Below are 20,660 nucleotides of genomic sequence, written 5' to 3' on the forward strand. Positions count from 1 at the left end.
CAGTGATGCTCAGAGCCCTGCTCGGTTGGACCCTGCCTCGAAGTCGTGCTGTGCGCCCTCTCAGCCCTCTCCATCCCATGGCAAATTAGCTAACTGTAAACAAATTTCCTGTTGCTGTTGGAGGGGAGGCTAATAGAGCAGTGAGTTTGTGGTGCTGTTTGCGTTGTTTTTATGTACGCTCTGCGGGGAATTGTTGAGGGGAAAGGAATTCCTCTTAAACCGGCTTCTGTTCGGTGGGGTCACGCTGCTTCCCTTCAGGGCCTCCTTCTTTCTCCTACTTGGCATCATTTGGGGGGTAATATTAATTAGTTACTTGAAACAGGATTTACTATGAATGAGTGATACATGCTTAATGCAAATGCCAGATGCAGAAAGTTCAAAGCGTGTAAATATTGAGACTCGGTGCTGCCTCCCGTTCGTGGAACCGGCATCCCCTTTTGATGATCTTCTGCACTATCGTTCATCTTGGAGTTAAAATTTTATAACTGTTTTAAACTTTTGCTTCTGATTTTTTATTTTTAAATTCAATTTTAGCAGTAGAGTTGATATATATAATTAAATTTGCAGAACGTGATCAAAGCAGTGTGTAATAGCCTAGCAGAGAATTAAACCTGCATTAATATAGGTCGGGACCTTTTCGCTTCTCCTGGGCTGTGTCTGTAAGTGTTGCTACCCAGAGGGACCAGGACACTTTTCAAGCCCAGGCTGGTGGATTTAGGGTGTTTTTGTAAGCAACGGCAGAGCCAGTAATGTATAAACTGACTTTTCTTATTTGGAAGCTGGTGATCTTAGTCTGCATTTACTTCTCATCCGTCTAGGTCGTAGCATTTGTTTCCCAGTCTGAAAAGGAGAACCATTAACGTGTGAAAACAAATGCTGAAGTCTGTGTACCTTGAGGAGCGGTGACGTTCCCCTTCTCACGTCTGCAGCTCTTGTTACTTCCAAGGCTGTCCCACCAGCTGGGGGGGTGCAGAGGGAAGAGCAGATCCTGGATTACTTGAACCTCTGGGGAATTTAATTAGGGAAAAGGAACATTAGCATATTCTGCAGTTCCTTGGTCAAAACAAGCAAAAAAAAAAAAAAAAAAAAAAAAAATTCCAATGTTATTAAACTTGGTAACAGACTAAATAATGGAGGGTTTCTTAGTGATTGTTTTGAAAGCGATGTAAAGCTTTAATGCTACGTGCTGTTTAAGGCGTGAGTTGCCTTTCTTGGTTTTAGTCCTTGTTTTAATGTTTAAAGGAGACATGTTTTAACTTTGGGAAGTTTTGATGTTATCTGTGATACATTTTGTGGGCCTTTGTAGCTGGAGTTTAGTACTTAAAAAATAGTTTACTGTTTTCCCGATCTTCTTCCATCTTGGGGCAAGATTTTCTGTTTTGCTAAGAATTAGCTGGTTCGAACAGCAGGTTTTGGATACGTGGCTGCTGCTGTGCCCAGACAGCATTACTGCACTTTTTCTTTTTTTTTTTTTTTTAACCTTCAAGCCTTTCTCTAAATCCTGTAGTTTCTGTGAGATTACAGATGAAATCATTAGAGAGCAATGAATATCTGTGGTAGCAATCACTGTGTTACGTGAATGCAGGATCAGTAATTGTTCTGATCACAGGTGTATGAGGTACCTAACTCCTAGGGAGCGTTTAAGCTCTGAAGTCACTTGTGGAAATTAATTCCAAGAGGGTATTTTAAGGATTCTCCCATAAAGCACGCTCTTTTTAATGTGTTGATTTTAAACTCAGATCCAGGGTAGTCAATTCTGAAAAACACTGGATGGTTTGATTGTGGCCTTGTGATTCCTGTTTTTTATCTTGCTGTTGAAACGTTTTAGTTGTATACATCAGCTAGCACTGGAAAAGCTACCACATCAGTACTTAGCAGTTTGTAAACTTTAATCTGGATTCTCATAAAGCTCCCATTTGTCAATATGAGCAGCCAAAAAGAACAGAAATTCCATTACAGCTAATGCTCTGTTCTGTGCTAGGGTTTTGTTTTCAACTAAGGGTGAGAAGAGAATAGAATTGAAACTGTGCCTATAATTTTTTTTTAACGTTTTCCATGTAAGTAATTCAAAGATGGTCTTTAATTTTTGTTCATTTATTTTGTTATGTAAACGTGTGTTGTAACCCATAGGAAACTGAATGTTGTTTTAATGCTTTCAGTAGAAAGACTGGTAGAAAAATAGCTTTTATCCTTTTTTCATCCGTTAAAATAAATATTGATAGAAACTATCATAATATGGTTTGTGTTACAGGTGGTGTAATACCAAGGGCTGTACTGCTGCCACATCACAATATTGTGGGGTTTCAGAGAGTAGTTCTGGTAAGGACACTCAATGATTTATCTATTTATTTGTCATAAAAGTGGACTGATAATTTGGTACAATTTAGTATTAGTAATTACAGTTACATGCGTTTACAGTATATGTTAGGTGTTGGTTTTTGCAGTCCACTGAATCTCTACATTAAGCCTTCTTTTACTCAACAGTATTTTAACAGCTCCTCTTGGAGCTGTTATTGTCTAATGTGTAAATCCATATTCATTTTATTGAGAGTTGTTACAATATAACACATCAATTCACAGCATGGAAATATTAATAAATAGACCTTTTGACAAAACATCTTGTAAAAGGTATATTGTCTACGTGATACGTGGATCCTTAGCGTGTATCAACAACAACAAAAAAAAAAGGGCAAAAGAAAAGTTACTGGGCTTTCGTTATCGTATGGGTCTGGTGGTGTGTTTTATTTTTTCTTTTTCCAAGTACTAATGTCCTGGCTTCCTAAAGGAAAATATGAGTATGTAGTTCAGAGGGCAAATATCCAGACTGTGTGCTGTTATCAGTCTCTTTTTAAGTTTAATGTACAGTAATGATTTTGCAATTGTTTGCTTAAAATGTATGTAACTGTAATCCCTCTATCACTCCTCTAAACTTCGCATACTTTTCTGAAACGTACTTTCTTATCTTCAGTCTCCTCTCTCCTCCATGGCTAGGGTTGCAAGGCAGACGAGATTACCTTACTTCTTCTACCAAAGGGAAAATTCATTCTGAACCCATCTAGCAGCGGCAGTGCTTACGTATTGTGCAAGAGCACAATCGAGTGTTTGTTCTTTCAGCAGCAGCTAACTGATACTGCGTTTGTATCTGTAGAATTGTTAATATATGCTGTAATTTAACAAATGGCTTGTGGGTGTAGCAGATGTCTTTTCTTTCTTTTTTTCTTCTTAAAAAACTTTCAGGGATAGTGATTTAAGCAAGCCCTGATTGTGTACTATCTTAGGTCTATAGAGGGCACTCAAAGACAGAGGGAGTTGGTTTTAAAAAGCCTTATCTTGCAAGTAGGCCCCCACAGCCTAGAAAATGAAATTGCTGACTGTTCTTTATGGCCTTGCTCTTGCAAGGTACTATTGTACTGGCTGTGCTCCAACAAATCACTTAAGCAATTGAAGTCAATGGGACTGTAACAAGTTTGAAATATTCTTCTGGATTAATCCACAGCTCCTTGCACTTTCCCAGGCTCCTTTACATCTTCTAAAAACAAGATGGGGTACACACAAATTTCCTAAAGGGATTCCCTAGTCAACCTAAGGAACTAGTAGTAAGTCCAGCTGTGTTGGTTGCCATTAGAAGATGCAAGTGAACGGGTGTAAAGACTGAAGTTATTTTCCCAGTTGTCGCTGCATTAGAGTGGTATAGCTAAAATAAGGTAGTATTCACAGTGTGATTTTTCCAGCCTTATAGATAGATAATACCTTGAGCATGCCCAAATAACACATGTAGACTTGCATTTGTTTCTAAATCTTGGAGTGGAAGAAAAATAGGCTTTCAGATTTATTCTAGGGCAATGGCATCATGAAGTTTTGAGTAGCGTTACTCAATATTAAAAGGCAATTCTGTAAAGTAAAAACATCTCAGTTTTATAAATATTGTAAGAAAAGAAAGATGATGGGAGCTCTTTGGAGTCTGAAAAATACAGAGAATTTTTCAAAATGTTGCGAGCAATTTGTGCAGTCCTTATTAAAGTATAATGTAATCTGACAAAGTCATGGACTTCTTCACCTCTATCATCTCTTGATTTTCAAATAACACTCCTATTACTGGAAATGGGTGAACAGAATTTTTCACGTGTGGAACCTGTGATTCTTGTGCTGGAGGTGACATAAAGATAATTTAGCATGGAGGGTTTCTTTTTTTCAAAAGCTGTCCTACCAACTTCCTTTAAATCTGAACTAGCAGTAGTTAATGTGGTAGCTTAATTCTGCAAAAGATAGCATAGAGGTCATTAATGGGACAATTTGAAGACAATTTGACTGCAGCTGCTTATGTAATAGTAGCCTCCAGTTATAAGTCATGATACATTTCCATCTCTGCTGATGTTTAACTTCTCCGAGAGAAACTGTTTTCCCTACACAAAAGATGAAACCATGATCACGTTTCGAACTGTACCAGCAGAGGAGACTGCTTAATTCAAAATACTGCCTTTTAATGGAGGGGGGAGGCCTTATCATGTAGATGATGTATCTTCATGTTTTGAACAGTTTGTTTCAAGGGGGATTAATTTAAAAATTTGTGAGTACAGATGTTTGATGTTGGCCAAGGCAGTCAGAAAGAAATGTCCTGGTTTTGAGCATCTCCTGCATCTACTGTACAAAACAACCGGTTTAAATTTTTAAAGTTTTTAGGTGTATGTGTATAGGCATTCATGTAAGCATTTGTATACAGCTTTGAAGGGTGCTTCCCTCACAAAAACAAACAAACAAAAAACATTATATACAACAGGTTGCTTTGGTGTACAGGTTTTTATATCTATATATATATATATACACACACTATGTGCTATATGGAATAGTGTAAATAGCGTTCTTTTAACACATCTTTTTAATATTTTATTGAAATACATTTTGTATCCCTCTACAGGTGTGTTCAGATTATTTTTATTAGTCAGTCAAAGACCCTCTGTGCAGTGCCAACTGAGCAAGAAGGACATTTTGTTCATCTCTTTAATCTTCAGAGAAAACCTGTGCAATTTGCTCCTATAGATACAGGTGACTTTACACTGTGTAGGAGCCATCTGGGGCTGTTCATCTGGGCAGGCATATTCATAGCATCTCTGGGAATGTTTCCTTTCCCATACTGTAAATATATCTCTAGACTTAACCAATGAAGAATCAGATCTTGGCACTCATTCAGCATTGCCCATAGTCTAGGATAATTTGTTAGGTAAAATATTTCGTTTTCAGAGAACAAGGAAGGAAGCTTGTTTTTATTTTTCAGAGTGTTTAGTAAAAGAAAAGACTGCTCTTGATGACTGAGATACTGGAACAGCTCCCAGTAAAGAAACGATATATTGCAGGGTATGGTAGATCTTGTCAAGGATGATGACTGTACTGTATGTATTTTCTGTGTTTTATAGGCACATCACCTCAGCATATACACTATTCCTAATATTTTTGCCAAAGACCCTTGATACAGCTTAATTTAGAGGAGAGGGGGGAACAAAAACAAGCAGGTGCTGAAGGTAGGAAGGGGGATTGAATCAACGGCTAGATGACCTCTGGAAGCATAAGCAAGTTTTTTGTTAAATGTATATACTTTTAAATACTTAGCACTGATTTTTTCAGTTATTTCATATGGAAATAGAGGTACAACTAACATAGATTGAGATATTCTCTGCCAAAACACACGGTAGTAAGACCTAGGTAGTGTTTTTTTGCTCCCGACAACTGGAACAGCCAAGCTTTGAGATACGGTACAGAGTGGGATGTGGAGATGCTGAGACTGAATGTGTATATGCGTTATCATGTGCGAGGAACCGGAAAATTACGTAAATTCTGGAGGGACACTTGCAGGCTTAAGAAACATTCTGACCCTTGTTGCACAGGTACTGGGGGGAGGTGTTTCTGTCATAGCTACCTGTGTCCTCGCAAGGGCCCCGTGTGTGCAGCTCACCTTGTGGGGTGCAGTGGCATGTCCCGCAGTGGAAGCCGGGCCATCTGCTCCGCAAGTCATTTCCTTGACTCATTCTAGAGCGTGTGTGGTGGAGACGACAGCTGCAGGAAAGAGATGATAAGAGAACGGTAGCCCAGGAATGCCCAATCTTTCATGTCAGTCTTTTACCATATGTTGCTTGTGCTGTCACAAGGGTTTTAGTTCTGCCGTGCTCCATCTGAGCAGTTACAAAGCTGCTGAGCAATCCTTAACTCCACCTGCTCAAACACTGCTGCCTTGGATCCATCACCTCCAAAAGCAGTTCTCTGTCCCACAACCCATACCACCAGACCTCCGTTTGCCTCTGGACAGGTGTTTCCAGACCCATCTCAGCACACTCGTGCTTGCCCTGCTGCCTTGGCTGTGCAGTGGTTCTGAGAGGTTGCTTGGCTTTGGTTTTATTTCTCTATTTCTTCTGTAATAGATTGCACCAGTATTGCAGAATAGCATACAGGGCAGTGAAAGCAGAAATGAAAATGCTACTTCAGTCTCATTTTTTATTTTTTGGTTGTAAATATAAAACAAGACAATTGCATTGATCGTACTGTGTGCCACAGCACAGACGGGTCATTGCGTGCGGTAATCGTGCCTGTGGCTGATGCTTCGTGTGTTACCATACCCAGCCTCATCAGGAGGGCTAAGATCATGGTATTAAACTCCTATCAAAATAATTGATTTAAATTTAACAAATGAGAAGTTCTTTGAATATTTGAATGCCACAATGTAATGTCTGTCAGATAGTGTTTAATTATTTATTTTTTTTTAATTTCATGTTTTTTGAGAGAGATGTGAACTTGGTCTTAGAAAGTACCCAAGGAAGACAAGTACTTGACTTCTAATGAAGAACAGGATGTAAATTTTAATAAGGCTTCTAAGTGTGTATGTGTTTCTGGAAAATTTAGCTGCCTAATTTCAAAATCCATCAGAAGTTAAATCTTGAGGTGCTAAGGTAAATACGTTAGGTTTATGATCCCCTTTAACACTCATTTTTCTGAAGTCAATCTTTAAGTGGTTAATTCATTTTAATTCTTTTGTCTCCCTTTTCTGAGGAGTGTTCTGATACAGTTATTTCTTCCTACTTATTAGTCTTAAAAAAAAAAAAAAAAAAAAAAAAAAAAAAAAAAAAAACTTGAATATGGTTACATACTCTCCTGGTGTACATGGTTTTGTTTGCATTGGTAACCAATTAGTTATTTAAGCTCAGATACTGCAATCTGATTGTTCTTATACAAGTGCACGCTAGCTGTAAGACAGCTTTTAAAGACCCCGAGCAGCAGTTTGCTCCTTTTTTAATACTGTTGTTGTGTTCAGTTTCATTAGACTTTTATTTGGGAATGAAAAGAAAGTGTTGTAGGTGGAGTGGTTGTGAGGAAAGTACGTTTTGCTTTGTAGATCAGCGATCTAATAATGCAGAGATAGTTGTAGCGATGTGGGGACAAACACATCAAATGTAGATTTACAAGTTCGTTTTTTTTAAATGTTCATATGGCCAGTTGCACATATATGTTACTTCTGGTTTTGCAGAAGTTTTTTTTTCCTTTTTTCTTAGGTTCTCAGCTCGTAATGGTTATTTACCCACATATTCCCACTGGTTCATTTAAGGCTACTTTAGTAACCCAGGTAGATGTGAAAATACTTGGGTAAAGGAAGTAGAGTTGATTTTTTAATCTGAGAGTAAACTTTCTTAAGCCTTCCTCATTCATGCATAATGCTACAATCAATCGTGGGTTACATGTCTTTAAATCTTTTTGGTGAACATCTTGGGGCTAGAAAAAACTTGTCAGCTTACATTTAATTTATTCCAGGCTTTTAAGATGTGTTTCATGGCTATAGAGAACTTTTAACACTAAATATGATCAACGTTGGCACATATTTTCAATACCAAATTCCACCGTTCAGCTGCAGTGACATTCTCAACATGTTTAATATCTGGGTTAATATAGAATAACATGTCTAAAGCAGTGTATTTCTACTATTGACATTCATAAGTACCAATCTACCTGTTCATGACTCATAAGTAATATTGGCCTTGTCCCAAGTAGTCAGGAGGCATTATAAAAACGTACTGTAATCCTAATACCATTAATTCATTGTTTTCCCTATCTGAAGGGCACAGTTGGCTTTTTGTTCAGCGCAGTTAGGGGAAAAAAAAAAAAAAAAAAGAGAGAGAGAGAAATAAATCAGGCTTCCTCTCCAGTAAGTAGCAGGCTCAGATGTAGTTGCTCTTAATGAACAATCACTAGAGCTGGGGTGATACCTTTCATGTTAGTGGTTTATATTTTCCTGACTTGAAATTGTAATAAGTTGTAATAGAAAGATCTTCTCTGTGTCCTGTGAGATTGCTAGATTTTTTTCTTTTTATTTTCCATACTCCATTATTCTGTTTTCTCATAGCGGTTTTCCATTTCACCCTCTGTTTTTCAGAAACAGTGGGCTCAGAGCTGTTAGTAGTCACAAAACATCTGCCTCAGGAAAAAATTGGCAGCTTTCATGCACTCACAAGGGAATCTCAATAAATTATTTGTTATCCCCAAACTAGATGTTGCCAGAGTACATAATTCCAAAACTTCTTTTGTCATGGGAAAGGTATATAAGCCTAGGCTTAATAATGGGGAAACAAGTCAGTTTAATTTACATTTAGAATAGGTCAACACCTCTTCACCTGCTCTGTGAGTGGAACGCCTAGTTAAATCTTTTTTTTTTTTTCCTCCATGATCAAATTTTATGTTTGTATCTCCACTGCAGAAGTTATGTGCTATGACTGATAGCCCAAAAGCTTTTCTGAAGTTGTGTAGCAGCCAGGAAAGGCACTCAGCCAGTCTTGTGAATCCTTTACTCCAGACAGGTTCATGGGACAACTCTTCCCTCTGCCACGTGCTACAGGAGATGCTTTTCTTGCTCCATGCATGTGGTTAGGATCAGTGTACTTCTGTTAACTTACATGTCAAAAATAAAACCTGTACTTGATGCTAGCTCTTGCTAGAAAGCTGAGGTGAGCGCTCAGGCGTATACACCGAGGGCAGGACATGCAAGATCCTCTGTTGGATAAGGTTGTGTAGCTGCATGTAGGCCTGTGTAAGAGTGGTTGGTTTTAATTTGTCTTTTGGTGCCATGGAGTTGAGCGGAGTGCCCAGCCACGGGCTGCAGAGGCCAGCTCTGTGGGGAGGCTCAGGCCTGCTCTGCTGGGCGCCATGGTGCCCCAGGCCTGTGTGCCGCTCTGCCTGCCCCACTCCTGCACCCATACTTGTGCTGCTGGCTTGTATCTCTGCTGGGCTTTGTTGTTCTGGGCAGGCACAGCTTTGAATCACCTTCTTTCACTGTTATTATGGGCAGCATTCAAAAAAAAAACTTCGTAATGAGAAGCCCTCTGTGGTAAATAACACCGAAGTGAGTCAGGCAGAGGCCTGGTGTCCTGCAGGTGCTTCGGGATGTGGCTCAGGGTGCAAGTCTAAACAAACAAGGACAAATAAAATGAAAAGAGTTTAGGTGGAATAAAACTAATTGGTGTTAAAGATTAATTGAATCTTATTCAAATACTAGATTTTATTGTGCAAATTGTTAGCAACCCATCTCATGTAACAGAAAAGCAGGGAAGGAAGAACAGAGAAATTACTGAAGGATGTACAGATAAATTCAGTGCTCTTGCAAGTGTTCTGAGAGATGAATGCAGGAGAACAGAGTTAGTGTGGGCAACGTGTGGTGGGGAGGTGAAAAACAGGGCAAATGCGTGACCACAGGCTCAAGATCGCATGTCAGATGAGGAGGTGAAAGCCAGAAGATGGATCACCAGCTTGAAGATAGCAAATACAATGGATAGAAGATGTAAAAGGTTGACAATACTGTGAAATGCAAGAGGAATCCATAGATCTTTTGTGAAAAAATCCCTGGTGGAGATAGGGATGCTCTTCTAGGCATGCGGAGATACCTTTCCATAGTTTGCTGTGAGAACTGCAGGTGCTGTTCTGTTACCTTCAGGTAGCAATATAAATATATCGGTCATAACAAACAGAATTGGTGCCAGGCTGCATGGTCACTGAACACCATTCCTCAAAACAACAAAGTTGAAAATCAATTTATTACAAAAGGATGCTAAAACTTAAGTAGTTCGCATTGACAGGTAAGCAGCATTAGTTCAGGATCAGAATGAATCTTCTTTGTAACCCATCAGTATGCAGGTCAGCAGCATAGTGAAAAACTGTGTCACTGTTAGTGCACCAATATCCATCAGCTCAAGCGATTGATGTAGATGTAATCACTGTCTCTAATAGAAGTGAAGTCAGGGTAATGGAACATTGTCACAGGATCAATGTCTCCTGTTTTGAAAATAAACCCCCTCAGCTTTGCCTTTGCATTTATGTACCAGCAGGCGACCATATTATTCAATTCAGTTGACACAGTCCCTTAGAGCTCTGAATGATCTATTGTGGGAACACCAGGAACAACATACTGGAAAAAAATGGAATGTTCTTGATCAGGCTTACAGGCCATGGGATTCAGTGGGTTTTCCAGCAGTGAAAATGAGAATAAATCAGCTGAAAGCACAAACTTAGCACGGTACAGAGATCATTAACTCCATTTTTAGCTTCAGTAGTTTGATTTCTGCCCATTCTTGATCAAGAAGTTTGAACCATAGCACTTGTGCTCATTTTTTGATGATGTGTAGTCACAAATAGAAGACATTTTTGGATGATGCCCCTCCCCTCCCTTAGTCTCAGCAGAAGCTCTTGATAAGGCTTATTTTGACTGATTCAAGTGCTCTTCTCATTCACTTATTTTCTCTGAAATTCTTACACAGCTTGATCCAAGTGAGGATTAAGGGGTGTGCTCCCACATTCATCCATAATTAATTTTTCACTAGAGCTTTATGCAGCACAGAACATTAGCAGTCCTATATTTGCATGCTTAAAACTGGGTGGATGTTTAAGAGGTGTATTGCATTGGATTTTATGCAACGTAGCAGGTAACACTTATTCCAATTTTATTTTTTCTTGCATTTGATAAATCTATTGCTTTTATATGTCTAGATCCAGAGAATATCAGCAGGTTGCTATTTCAACACTTATTCAGTGAAGTTCTTTAGCAATTTGACAAAGCTTTCTTGAGGCAGGGTCTATATAGTTGATTGCAAAAGTCTTAATTTGTTTAAATTAAGTATTCCTGAGGATTTGTAACTTGGTCTAAAGGGACATGGCCTAAGAACGGAATCTCTGCAACTTGCTTGATACCACTGTTTGTGTGATGGCCCCCCAGTAAGAAATTTTCCATTCTGGGGGCAAATGTGTCTCTCTCGAGTAATGCCAAGCATTTGTCGGGTGCTTCCTTCTCCCGTACAGAATACATACAGGTTAGTTACTACACAGAACCTAGAAGGTGGATTTTGCTGGTCATGTTTTGAAGTAATCCATACTGACCAAAGCTATACTACTGTTTCCTCAGGTAAATGTGCTAATTCTGGTAATCAGTCAGAAGCTAACTGCTTCTAATCAGTTTTAGAAATGCCACATTGCCAGTTTTGCTGCCAGGAGCATTTGGCTAGCTTGTGTACAGGACACTCTGACCTTGAAGATCCTTCCCATAGAGCTGCTGGTTCTTCCTATCTGAACAGTTGCTTTGGTCTGGATTAGGTGGTCCATCTATATTTTCATGTTTGGTTGTCTTTCCTCATGTCCTCTGAAAAATGGTTTAAGTATTGAAAGAGGGGTGTGACTTTCTAACTAGTACTTCCTTGACAGTTTTAATTTTATCCTAGTTTTCCTGCATCAGTGGATTTGAGCTCTGTGCTTAAAAGCCCCCTCTTTGTCTGTCTTCACTGGAGTGAGACGGGATGTTTGGTTTTGGGATCTTGTGGAGAGTCAAGCAGGGATTGCTTTCATAAAGTATTCAAAATTGGGACAAAACTTTCTTTCTGGTTACTTTGCTGGCATATGGATGTATGTTCTAAGCAGCTGGATTTGACTTCTAAATTTTGAAGGAATAACATTTGGTCCTGAAGAACGATGTACTGAAACTACTTTCATTTCAACAACTATGCAATTATCATGCAGTGAAGTTATTTTGGAAAAAATGCCTATTTTATTTGTCCCCAAAACTGTTGAAAGGTTTTTAAATTACTGGTACGTGATTTCTCGTTGCTATTCTGACATAGGAAATCAGGAGAAAAATCTCCCACCTGCCTCTCAACATTTCTTCTTGTGGTGCACTGTAACAGGAAAAAAAAAAATTAAGAACCTAAACAGCGCTGAGTAGCAGTAGCTGAAATATCTCCAGTCATTGTAGGGATTTACAAAAAAATGACTGCCAAGAATCACCATCAGATGTCCAGGAGGCTGTGTCTTTAACTCCAGAAAGCACGGAAGTTGCAGCTTTTTAGCCATTGCATGTGTGATATTGAATATACTGTCACTGGTCTCTGCTGGAACAGCCGGAATCCCAGTCTCCTGGGTCACACAGCATATGACTTTGGGGAGGAGATTCATAGTTCAGTAATTAAATACTACTTTGCTCTAGGCAAAACCAACAAATAGGCTTCATCTGCAGCTTATTTTGCAATAGTACTCGGGACTGTGCTTGGTGTTTCTGGGGATTGAGTACTCAGATAAGTAGACAGTAACTGTTATTTTTAGCTGAGGGTTTGGGTGGTGATTTTTTTTTTTTTCCCCTTTCAGGGTTGTAATTCTTTTTCTTCAGAAAATTGGAAACTGGCTTTGTCATCTCGTATGCTTCATACTCTCAAATTGGCACGGAAAGACAGAGACTGTTGCCATAAATTAGGTCACTAAAGCTGAAGTACAGAATACAAATATTTATTGCCTGAGCTAAGGAAAACAATTCAGATGAGGAAAGGAAAATTTATTTATTTATTTTTGTATTTGGAAATGAAGCTGTGTTCTTGAGATTAAAAGTAAAAACAAAGCACTAGAGTTAAAAGATGAACATGTAAGAAGCATCTCTTGCTCTCTTGCTTCAAATTGCTTTTAAGGAAAACTACCAAAGGTTGACCATACGATAAATCACGAAGAAGGTTAATTAGGTAGAATTACAGATTTATTTATTTTTTTTTATGCAGGTTGACATTTGACATAGATTATTGAGGGAAAAAAAAAAAAGGAGAGGGCATTTAAAAATAGCAATTTAGAGATAAAGTAAAAATGCATACAATGAGATAATGTTAAAATGTATTACAACTGAGCTTACACATGTAATTTTAAAAAAGTTTTCCTTTAAATTCAAAAGATTGGAAACAAGTCCTAATCACAGATTTATCAGTTGGAGAATCCTAATAAGGGCTCATTCTTATCGTGTGCTGTCTCTCAAATGAAGATGTGAAAGAGCAAATGGGGTTGTTTAGAGCAATTAGTCAATACAATTAAAAGAAGAAAAAAAACATGTAAAGGATGAGGAAATGTTCATTCTGATTGAAATTAATGTCTAATAATATATGCAGGACATCCAACATCCGTTTAAAATATGGGGTTCTCCAGTTTGTTTATAGAAGTTTTCCATTATACTGTTTTGAAGCGGTTACAGATGAAAACCTCTCTGAAACACTTCTTGCTAAGTTTGGAGACAGTTTGGTGTGGAACCGCCGTGCCCTGAGGAAGAGCCCTGGGAGAACGCTGTGAGCAGGAGGGCAGCCAGCGGGAACACTGCTCTGTGGACCTTATGCTAAAACTTCAGCTCATTGTGCGCTTTGTGTCTGAGTGATGTCCTGCTGAAACACCACAAATCCAGGGCTTTGCCCTTTTTGCTTTCTTCATCACGTCTGGTATTGGTGCCTTGTTTTCTTAATCAACCTGGATGGAGGGATGCAGTTGGACAAGAGGTAGAGAGGTCAGTGCATCTGTGCTGTGCCTGTGCTGTTACCTGTCCTCTGAACCACTGGGACAGCACGCATAGCTGTCAGGTTCAGCAAGGGTAAAGCAGAATTGTAATAAAACTATCCAAGGGACTTGTATGCACCTTCAGGTTGTTGGGAGCAATTAAAAGACTATACGTGTCCAGGTCAGTTGACAGAATTTATTTATTTTCAGACTATTATGGTTAAAGAAAAAAAAAGGAATATTCTTAAGCAGAAAAAAAAAAAAGGTACCCCTGTGTATGTGTATATAAGCTGACATGCTGTTTGTCAGGTTTCTTACGGAAGAGGGAAAAGGTAAAGGCACTAGTGACAATGTTTTTGTTGTAGGAGATTTTATTGTGTCTGTATCCAGGCTTCTGTTTTCCATGGATAAATGTAGCAGCCTGTTTATATCCGAGCATTAAACATTTTTCAGAGCTGCCCAGAGCATTAGCTGTTCCCTTTAACATATCATATTTGGTATAAAATTAATGATTGGTATGTTTGGGGGAATTATTATTCACAGCAGTCTGCCAGGCTTCTCTGTTATCCTACCTAATTAGGATGTGTTAGAGCCCACCTAAAACTGCAGAACTGTTTTTTCCTTAAGCTGTTGTGTGATGATAGAGTAAATCTAACTGGAGTGAATCTACTATATGTTATAAAACTGTGATTAAGAGATAAAAAGTGCTAATCTGATGTATAAACTTTCTCTGCCAGCTCACGTTCATGTAAGAAAAAACAACCAACTATTGGGCGAGGTGCCATATCAGATGGTATCTGTTCTCTAGCATTTGGCATGAACCTGGAATAAGAGTACAAAGCTAGCGTAAACATGTATAGTAGAATAATAATTTGTCAGAAACGCAGTCAGATTTGTGCTGTTGGGTACCCACTAGTCTGCACATTCAGCGTTCATGATAGTGGAGCTTGATCACACTAGAATGGATTCTGCTTGTTACCCAAAATGTTACCTAAAGTATGAAAGCATGAGGATTGTCCTCGAGGGGAGGAGAAGCCCCTGTAAGACGCTGCAGGCTGTTTTTTGACTTACAGTAGTCACGCTGCAGAAATACAGACATGTTTTTGCTAAGTGGAAGCTAAGTTGGAGTTGGTGTGCAGGCTCTGGGACAAGAAACCTAATTTCCTTTGAAAAAAGTAGCTTCTAAATGACTTTTTGCTTGATTCCAGCCATTGATTCACCACTTGATTGAGTTGGGTCAATTTGTCAAAGGCACAGACGTGCATCGTTTCTGTTTTATACTGATGCGTGATGCACCGAGTTTTTGACTAGATCTTGAGGCCAGTGTTAAGTATGGACAGCTGATTTTTTATTTTGGGGCTGGCATCTTTTATGCCTGATTAATTTTGGCAGTTTGGAGACTTTCTGTAGTAACATTGAGAATGTCCTGGGATACCTTTGATTTGAATTCACTGTAAACCAAGGAAGAGCATTTGAGGAAAATGTGGAATTGTTACAGGGCTGCGTTGGGGTAGACTGTCCTAGGCTGGAATTTAAAAATGTCACAGTTGGTTTGGAAAAACTTGTCTTTTGTTGCCTTCTGGAATAGCGTCTGAGTTTTCAGTGATGTTTCTGTAAACAAGTGTTGAAATGCAGGAGGAACAGATGAGCAGGGTGCGCGTTTGTGTGCTGGTTTCAGGCGGGTTTGCACTGAACTGGTCCCAGTGAGGTCCCAGGGCCTGCAAGTCCACAAGTGCTTTGGGCATGTTCAGCAGGCCCTTGTGCACATCCTGGGTTCAATTCTACCCACAAGGAATTGAGCTCACGTGCAGTGGGGCTGCTCCAAGGAGCAGAAGAAATGTCAGGGCAAGCGGGAGGCTTCCCTTTAAAAGCGTGCTTGGAACCAGAGCAGTAGTGGGGATGTGTCTGCCTGTTTGCTTTTCCTGTAAACCTTTGGCATGTTTTCAGGAAGACCTGGAATTTTTATTAGGGCCAGAAAAAAGGCCCACAAGAATCTTGATAAATTTTCTGAATGTATTTGGAATACGTGGTCACAAGTATTTTTAAAAAAAATTTAGTGGGCCCTTTGCGAATTAGGCTGGCCATGGAAGACTGGTAGGAATTCTGTGTCAGTTCTACTTACTTTTGGATGTTTTTTTTATCTTTTCTGTTATTTAGTTGTATCTAAAATAAAGAGCAATATCAATATGCTATTAATTGCCCCAAACAAATAGTTAATTACACACAGGAACAGCAGATTTGGGGAAAATAAAGTGCCATTACTGATGTATATTTGTTAGTACGTGGGGTATGTGTGTACATGCATGGGTACATTCACACATAAAGATAAATCTACTTCCACCCCTCTGATTTTTCTTATTTTCAGTCTTTCCTTCTCTCTTTGTTTCTGTTTACATTCATGTGATGCCACTTGTCTGAAATCTGTCAGCTCCTAAACAAACTGAGAAACAGCAAACTGTGGGGCTGGTTGACGTTGTGGTTGTGGTGAGTCCCCTTTGCACCTGGGGCTGGATGGGGGCTCAGGTCGTTCCTGCTCACTTACTTTCCCCAAAGTCCCGTGGGGAGCTCCTGTGGGAAGGTATAGGGCAGCCTGGTCCCCAGGGCTGGTAATAGCAGTGTTGTAGCTTCCCCATCACGTGAAACAGAGGTCACGGCTGCTGCTTCAGATGGCCGCACGACTGGCAACTCAGGCTGTAGGTGGCCACGCTACAGGGCCTGCTGCTGGGGCTTGACCTGCTGCTGCTACTGGGCAGGCTGACAGCCAGCCTGGCATCAGCCTTGCGTGTGTCAGAGGGGGAGAGTTATCCTGTCCCCTCCTATTGTGTGTCTGCTGTCTCCTCTCTTCAGTTTGACAGCTTGCTTTGGGGATGGAAGGAGGCTTTTTGGCTTTGCTCGTTCCTTCCACAATTCCTCCCTTGGGTGCCATGGGTGTGCCATGGCTCTTGTGGGGAGAGGGCGCTAGGAAAAGGCTTTGCAGGACAAATAAACAAGCATTGGAAAAATGGATAAAGCAATATCTTGATTTAAAAAAAAAAAAAAAAAAAAAAAAAAGGAAACTTTTGCAGCCTTTTCAGTTTCATGCCCTCATCAGGCAAGCTGTGTATTTATTTAACACATTTCTGTATTTTTGGAGTTGTTACTGTACCAAAGCCAGTGTTACACTGCCACCTCTTGATAGCTGGGTAGGAAAGCAAGTTTCCAGGAGCTGAGTGGCAGTACTTGTCCTTACCTTACCAAGCAGCTTGTTTAGAAACACTTTGAACCAGCCTTGAAAAATTACACTCATTTGACTTTGGCAGGGTGAATAACACTTTTGAAAGACAAGCAAAATGTTAGCTTTTTCTTTAGTTATCCAGCTACATAACACGTGACAGGCAAATTTGCGGCATTTCAACAATTCTGCTTTGAGTGGGGGAACCCTTTTTATTTTAATAATATGAATCTTTTCTATGTAGCAAGTAGGGCTCGTATCTGCTTCTTGCATCTTGATCCATCTTTTTGGATGGCACCGTGAGATTTTAAAAATCAGTAACAGACTCATGTCACAGACAATGCTGTTTGTGTATTTCACGTAAAAAGCCTTCTTACAAGCCTTTTTAAATTTAATTACTTTTAATTACCTTTATTTTTTTTTTTCTGAAAGATACTGCTTCTGCAGAACTTTTCTGCAATGAGGAGTGTTTGGAGATGATTTGTACCAGGCTTGACAACAAGAACTGGTTGCTAATGCATGAAATGGCTGAAAATGGCATTCATTTCACATGCTGCTCAATAAGTGATTCCCCAAAATGTGCAGTAATTTGCCAGGTATACACTGTATGCCCGGCACCACCAGGGGCTGTGCGTGGGGGTAGTGTGAGCATAGTACCGGCGTACCTTTAAAAGTTGAGCTGCACTAGCTAAAAGTTTTACTGGAACCAGTTATTTTCTTCCCTTAAATAGAAATGAGAAGATTCTCGATAGCTCTGCCTTTTTGTTTATTTCCTTAAGAAACTCCGAGCATCTTGCTCCGTTCCCTAGCACAGCCCTCAAGCCCAAGCCTCTCAGTGAGTGAGAACTGGAAGGCACAAGGCCGGGATTTCCATGGCCGCCTCTGGCTTGGTTCCCGGCTCCCTGTCTCCCAACCCCAATGTTCTGCGCTCCCCTTTGGCTCTTTGGGTTGTCCCTGTGCCCTGCAGCCCTGCCTGGTTTTGGGCAAATGCACCCCTTTGCTGCCCAAATTGTCTGTAGCCTCTCTGTTTGTGAGGGAGCTTGGCTGGGCCTCTTCTCTCTCCCAGCCGCCATGGCTGTGGAGCCCATAGGAAAGCCTCGTCCCTGAGAGCTCTCCCCTGTCAGATCCGCTTGAAATGGGACGGTGAAGTTCTAAAGTCAGATGTTGAGAGGCGGCGTGGTTATTTTGTCCTGTTTCCTTGGGGAATCTTGCTGGGAAAAAAATGCCTGGAAGCAATATGTAAAGCCTTTTACTATTTGGCAGCCCTATGATGCAAGTCAGTCTTTGGTTGCTGTGTGCTGCTGCGTTCGCGGCTTTCCCGCTTGGAGCAGCAGCAGCAAATGAAGCTGATAGTTAACACCAAGAACTTATTAGACGTTTTTTATTATTACTTATTTAAATGAGGTCCAGTCAAGCCTTGTCCAATAACAGTAGGGAAGTCACCTTCTCTGCCTTCCGTCAGAAAACGATGGTGGCGGCTGGATGTAACACTTGCAGGGGCCTGCTGGCTGGCGTGAGGTGCCAGGCAGGCAGTAGGGGCAGGAGGTGCACCTTATTTCATACTCTTCTGCCAGCTGACGTCTTTCTGTGTTTGCTTGGTTTTACGGAAATACCAGGATTTTAACTTTCAGACATTCAGAAGTCAGGAGAATGTTCTCAAAAATGAAGCTTAAAGTAAGGAGGAAGAAAAAAAAAAAAAAAAAGTATGGCCTTATTTTCATGTTTTAAAGGCTCTTGATGCTTTTTATTTTCAAAATTTGTCATCAAAAGTGTATATATTCTGATGCATTATTTCTCTTGCTAAATATCTACTTTAATTAAAATTGAGCAAAATCCTTGTGTGTACATATATACCTGTGTATCTGTTTATATCCACAGATATTCTTAAAACATTGATTAATAGCATGGAGAAATGATTTTACTAAAAAGGTTCTGCTTAAACTTTGTCTCTAATTTTACGAATTATTTTTGCAAAGCATAAATATTTTAGGCATTTTTCTAATTTTTAGTGGAAAAAATGGGCTTTCTTTGAGCATATACAGTGTCGTAGCCTATGTTGCACAATTTTCCTAGAGCAGGAGGACCTGAAAATTGAAGCAGATTAGAAGTAAAGGTGAGAAATTGCCTGGATACCAAAGTGAAAACAAGTGCTCTTTGTTACCCAATATAGAGAAATTCAGATTTTGAAAAATGTATTTCCTAGCAATACTGTTGATTAGGTGGAACTCACTTGATTATTTGTTTAAAGACCTGTGAAATGAGGCATTTTTAATATCGGTGTTAAGAGGAATGCTTTCTCAGTTCATACCAATTTACGTCATTTGGGAATCTGGCCCTTCAGTATTTAATTTACTGACCTTAATGTTGCTGAGAGATAAATGATGTTTTAACGGCTATGGTAGACTTACTCACATTATCGAATAAAATCATTGTCTGTGCTGCCAAGGAGCTACTTAGTTTATAAATGTAGCATTTGTTGAGAAATACGTTTTAGTTGTTAAAAAAAAGTCTAATTGACCTACTTTTTATTTTTAGGGTTGTGTCCTTTGTCGTGACCTCATGGTTTAACTGGGAATAAAGATGAGTATAAGCAGTGATGAGGTTAACTTCCTGGTATATAGATACTTACAAGAGTCAGGTGAGTTCTGTTTTTTTCCTTTTTTTTTTTTTTTTTTTCAATTCTGATTGTTCTAACAATGCTTAATTTATTTGGTTTTCATATGCAACAGACTTTAGCCAATGCCAAGTTATTTAATTATTTTGCCAGTAGGCATGTGCTTCTGTCTGAACTGTTTCTTGGTGTTTCTTCTCAACAAGAGAGTGAACTCCTGCCAAGTTACCTTCTGTAACTTAATCAGATTTAGTCGTTTGGAGATTTCAGATGGCAGTCAACCAAGGACTCACTTGATTACTAGAAATGCTTTTTCCTGGTGATCCTTTTTAGCTACAGGTTCACAACGACACTTCGCACCATATTCTTCGGAGGGGAGGAAGGATGACAACCAAAAATACAGTGATTTCCTGCTCTGTCATGAAGTATGCAGGATGGTGCTCCCGTGAGCTGGTGTTGTGTGACCAAACATTTTGCTTGACTGTGACTGGGGAAGGGCAGACATTGCTGTATTTCAAGGGAAAAAAATGGCAGCTGTGACTGTATTACTAGTATCATTTGAATATACATACAGATGAACAGCTTTATTTTTTTTATTTTTACAAGTATGACTTGGATTCTGAAAAGCCTTCCCAAAGGACGCTTTCTTGGAAGGTTTTCTCCTGTGTAAGGCTAGCCAAAGTCTCCAGCTTCTTAGGAGTAAGAGCAAAACAGATGAATATTGTCAAATTTGCAAAGAATTTTTTTTTCCTGTCATTTTTATCTGAACTATTTCTGCAAAACATGAGCAAGAATACTGTAGTGATTATATGATCCCTTGGCTTATTTTAAAAAATTCCAAAAGCGCAGCAGTTTGGGTTGCATGTTTGAGTTTCTAGATGTGACCATATGGCTGCAGTGGTTTTTGTGGTGGTGGATGCTCTTGAAACTAAGACTAGAAACAACATTAGCTTTTACTTACAGCTATAATACTGATTGCTTAAAGCAGTCTACGTTTAGAATAGGCAAAATTGACTGGAAATCAGGGTGTGC

The 20,660-nt window shown here is 39.6% G+C and overlaps 1 protein-coding gene across 5 annotated transcripts in view; it reads left to right on the forward strand.

Annotated features, from left to right (window-relative positions):
• TBL1XR1 (TBL1X/Y related 1) overlaps positions 1–20,660 on the forward strand; it is a 106,277-nt gene that overhangs the window by 69,684 nt on the left and 15,933 nt on the right. For 3 of the 5 annotated variants that reach the window (XM_084292267.1, XM_084292270.1, XM_084292269.1), the window contains 2 exons: positions 2,252–2,319; positions 19,553–19,655. In XM_084292267.1, the coding sequence (XP_084148393.1) occupies positions 19,598–19,655 (58 nt within the window). In that variant the 5' untranslated portion in view covers positions 2,252–2,319; positions 19,553–19,597. The remainder of the gene's footprint in view (positions 1–2,251; positions 2,320–19,552; positions 19,656–20,660) is intronic. The other 2 variants (XM_084292268.1, XM_084292271.1) reach the window with 1 other exon arrangement.

The sequence above is a fragment of the Netta rufina genome, assembly GCF_964035555.1.
Source record: "Netta rufina genome assembly, chromosome: 9".
Lineage (NCBI taxonomy): Eukaryota > Metazoa > Chordata > Aves > Anseriformes > Anatidae > Netta > Netta rufina.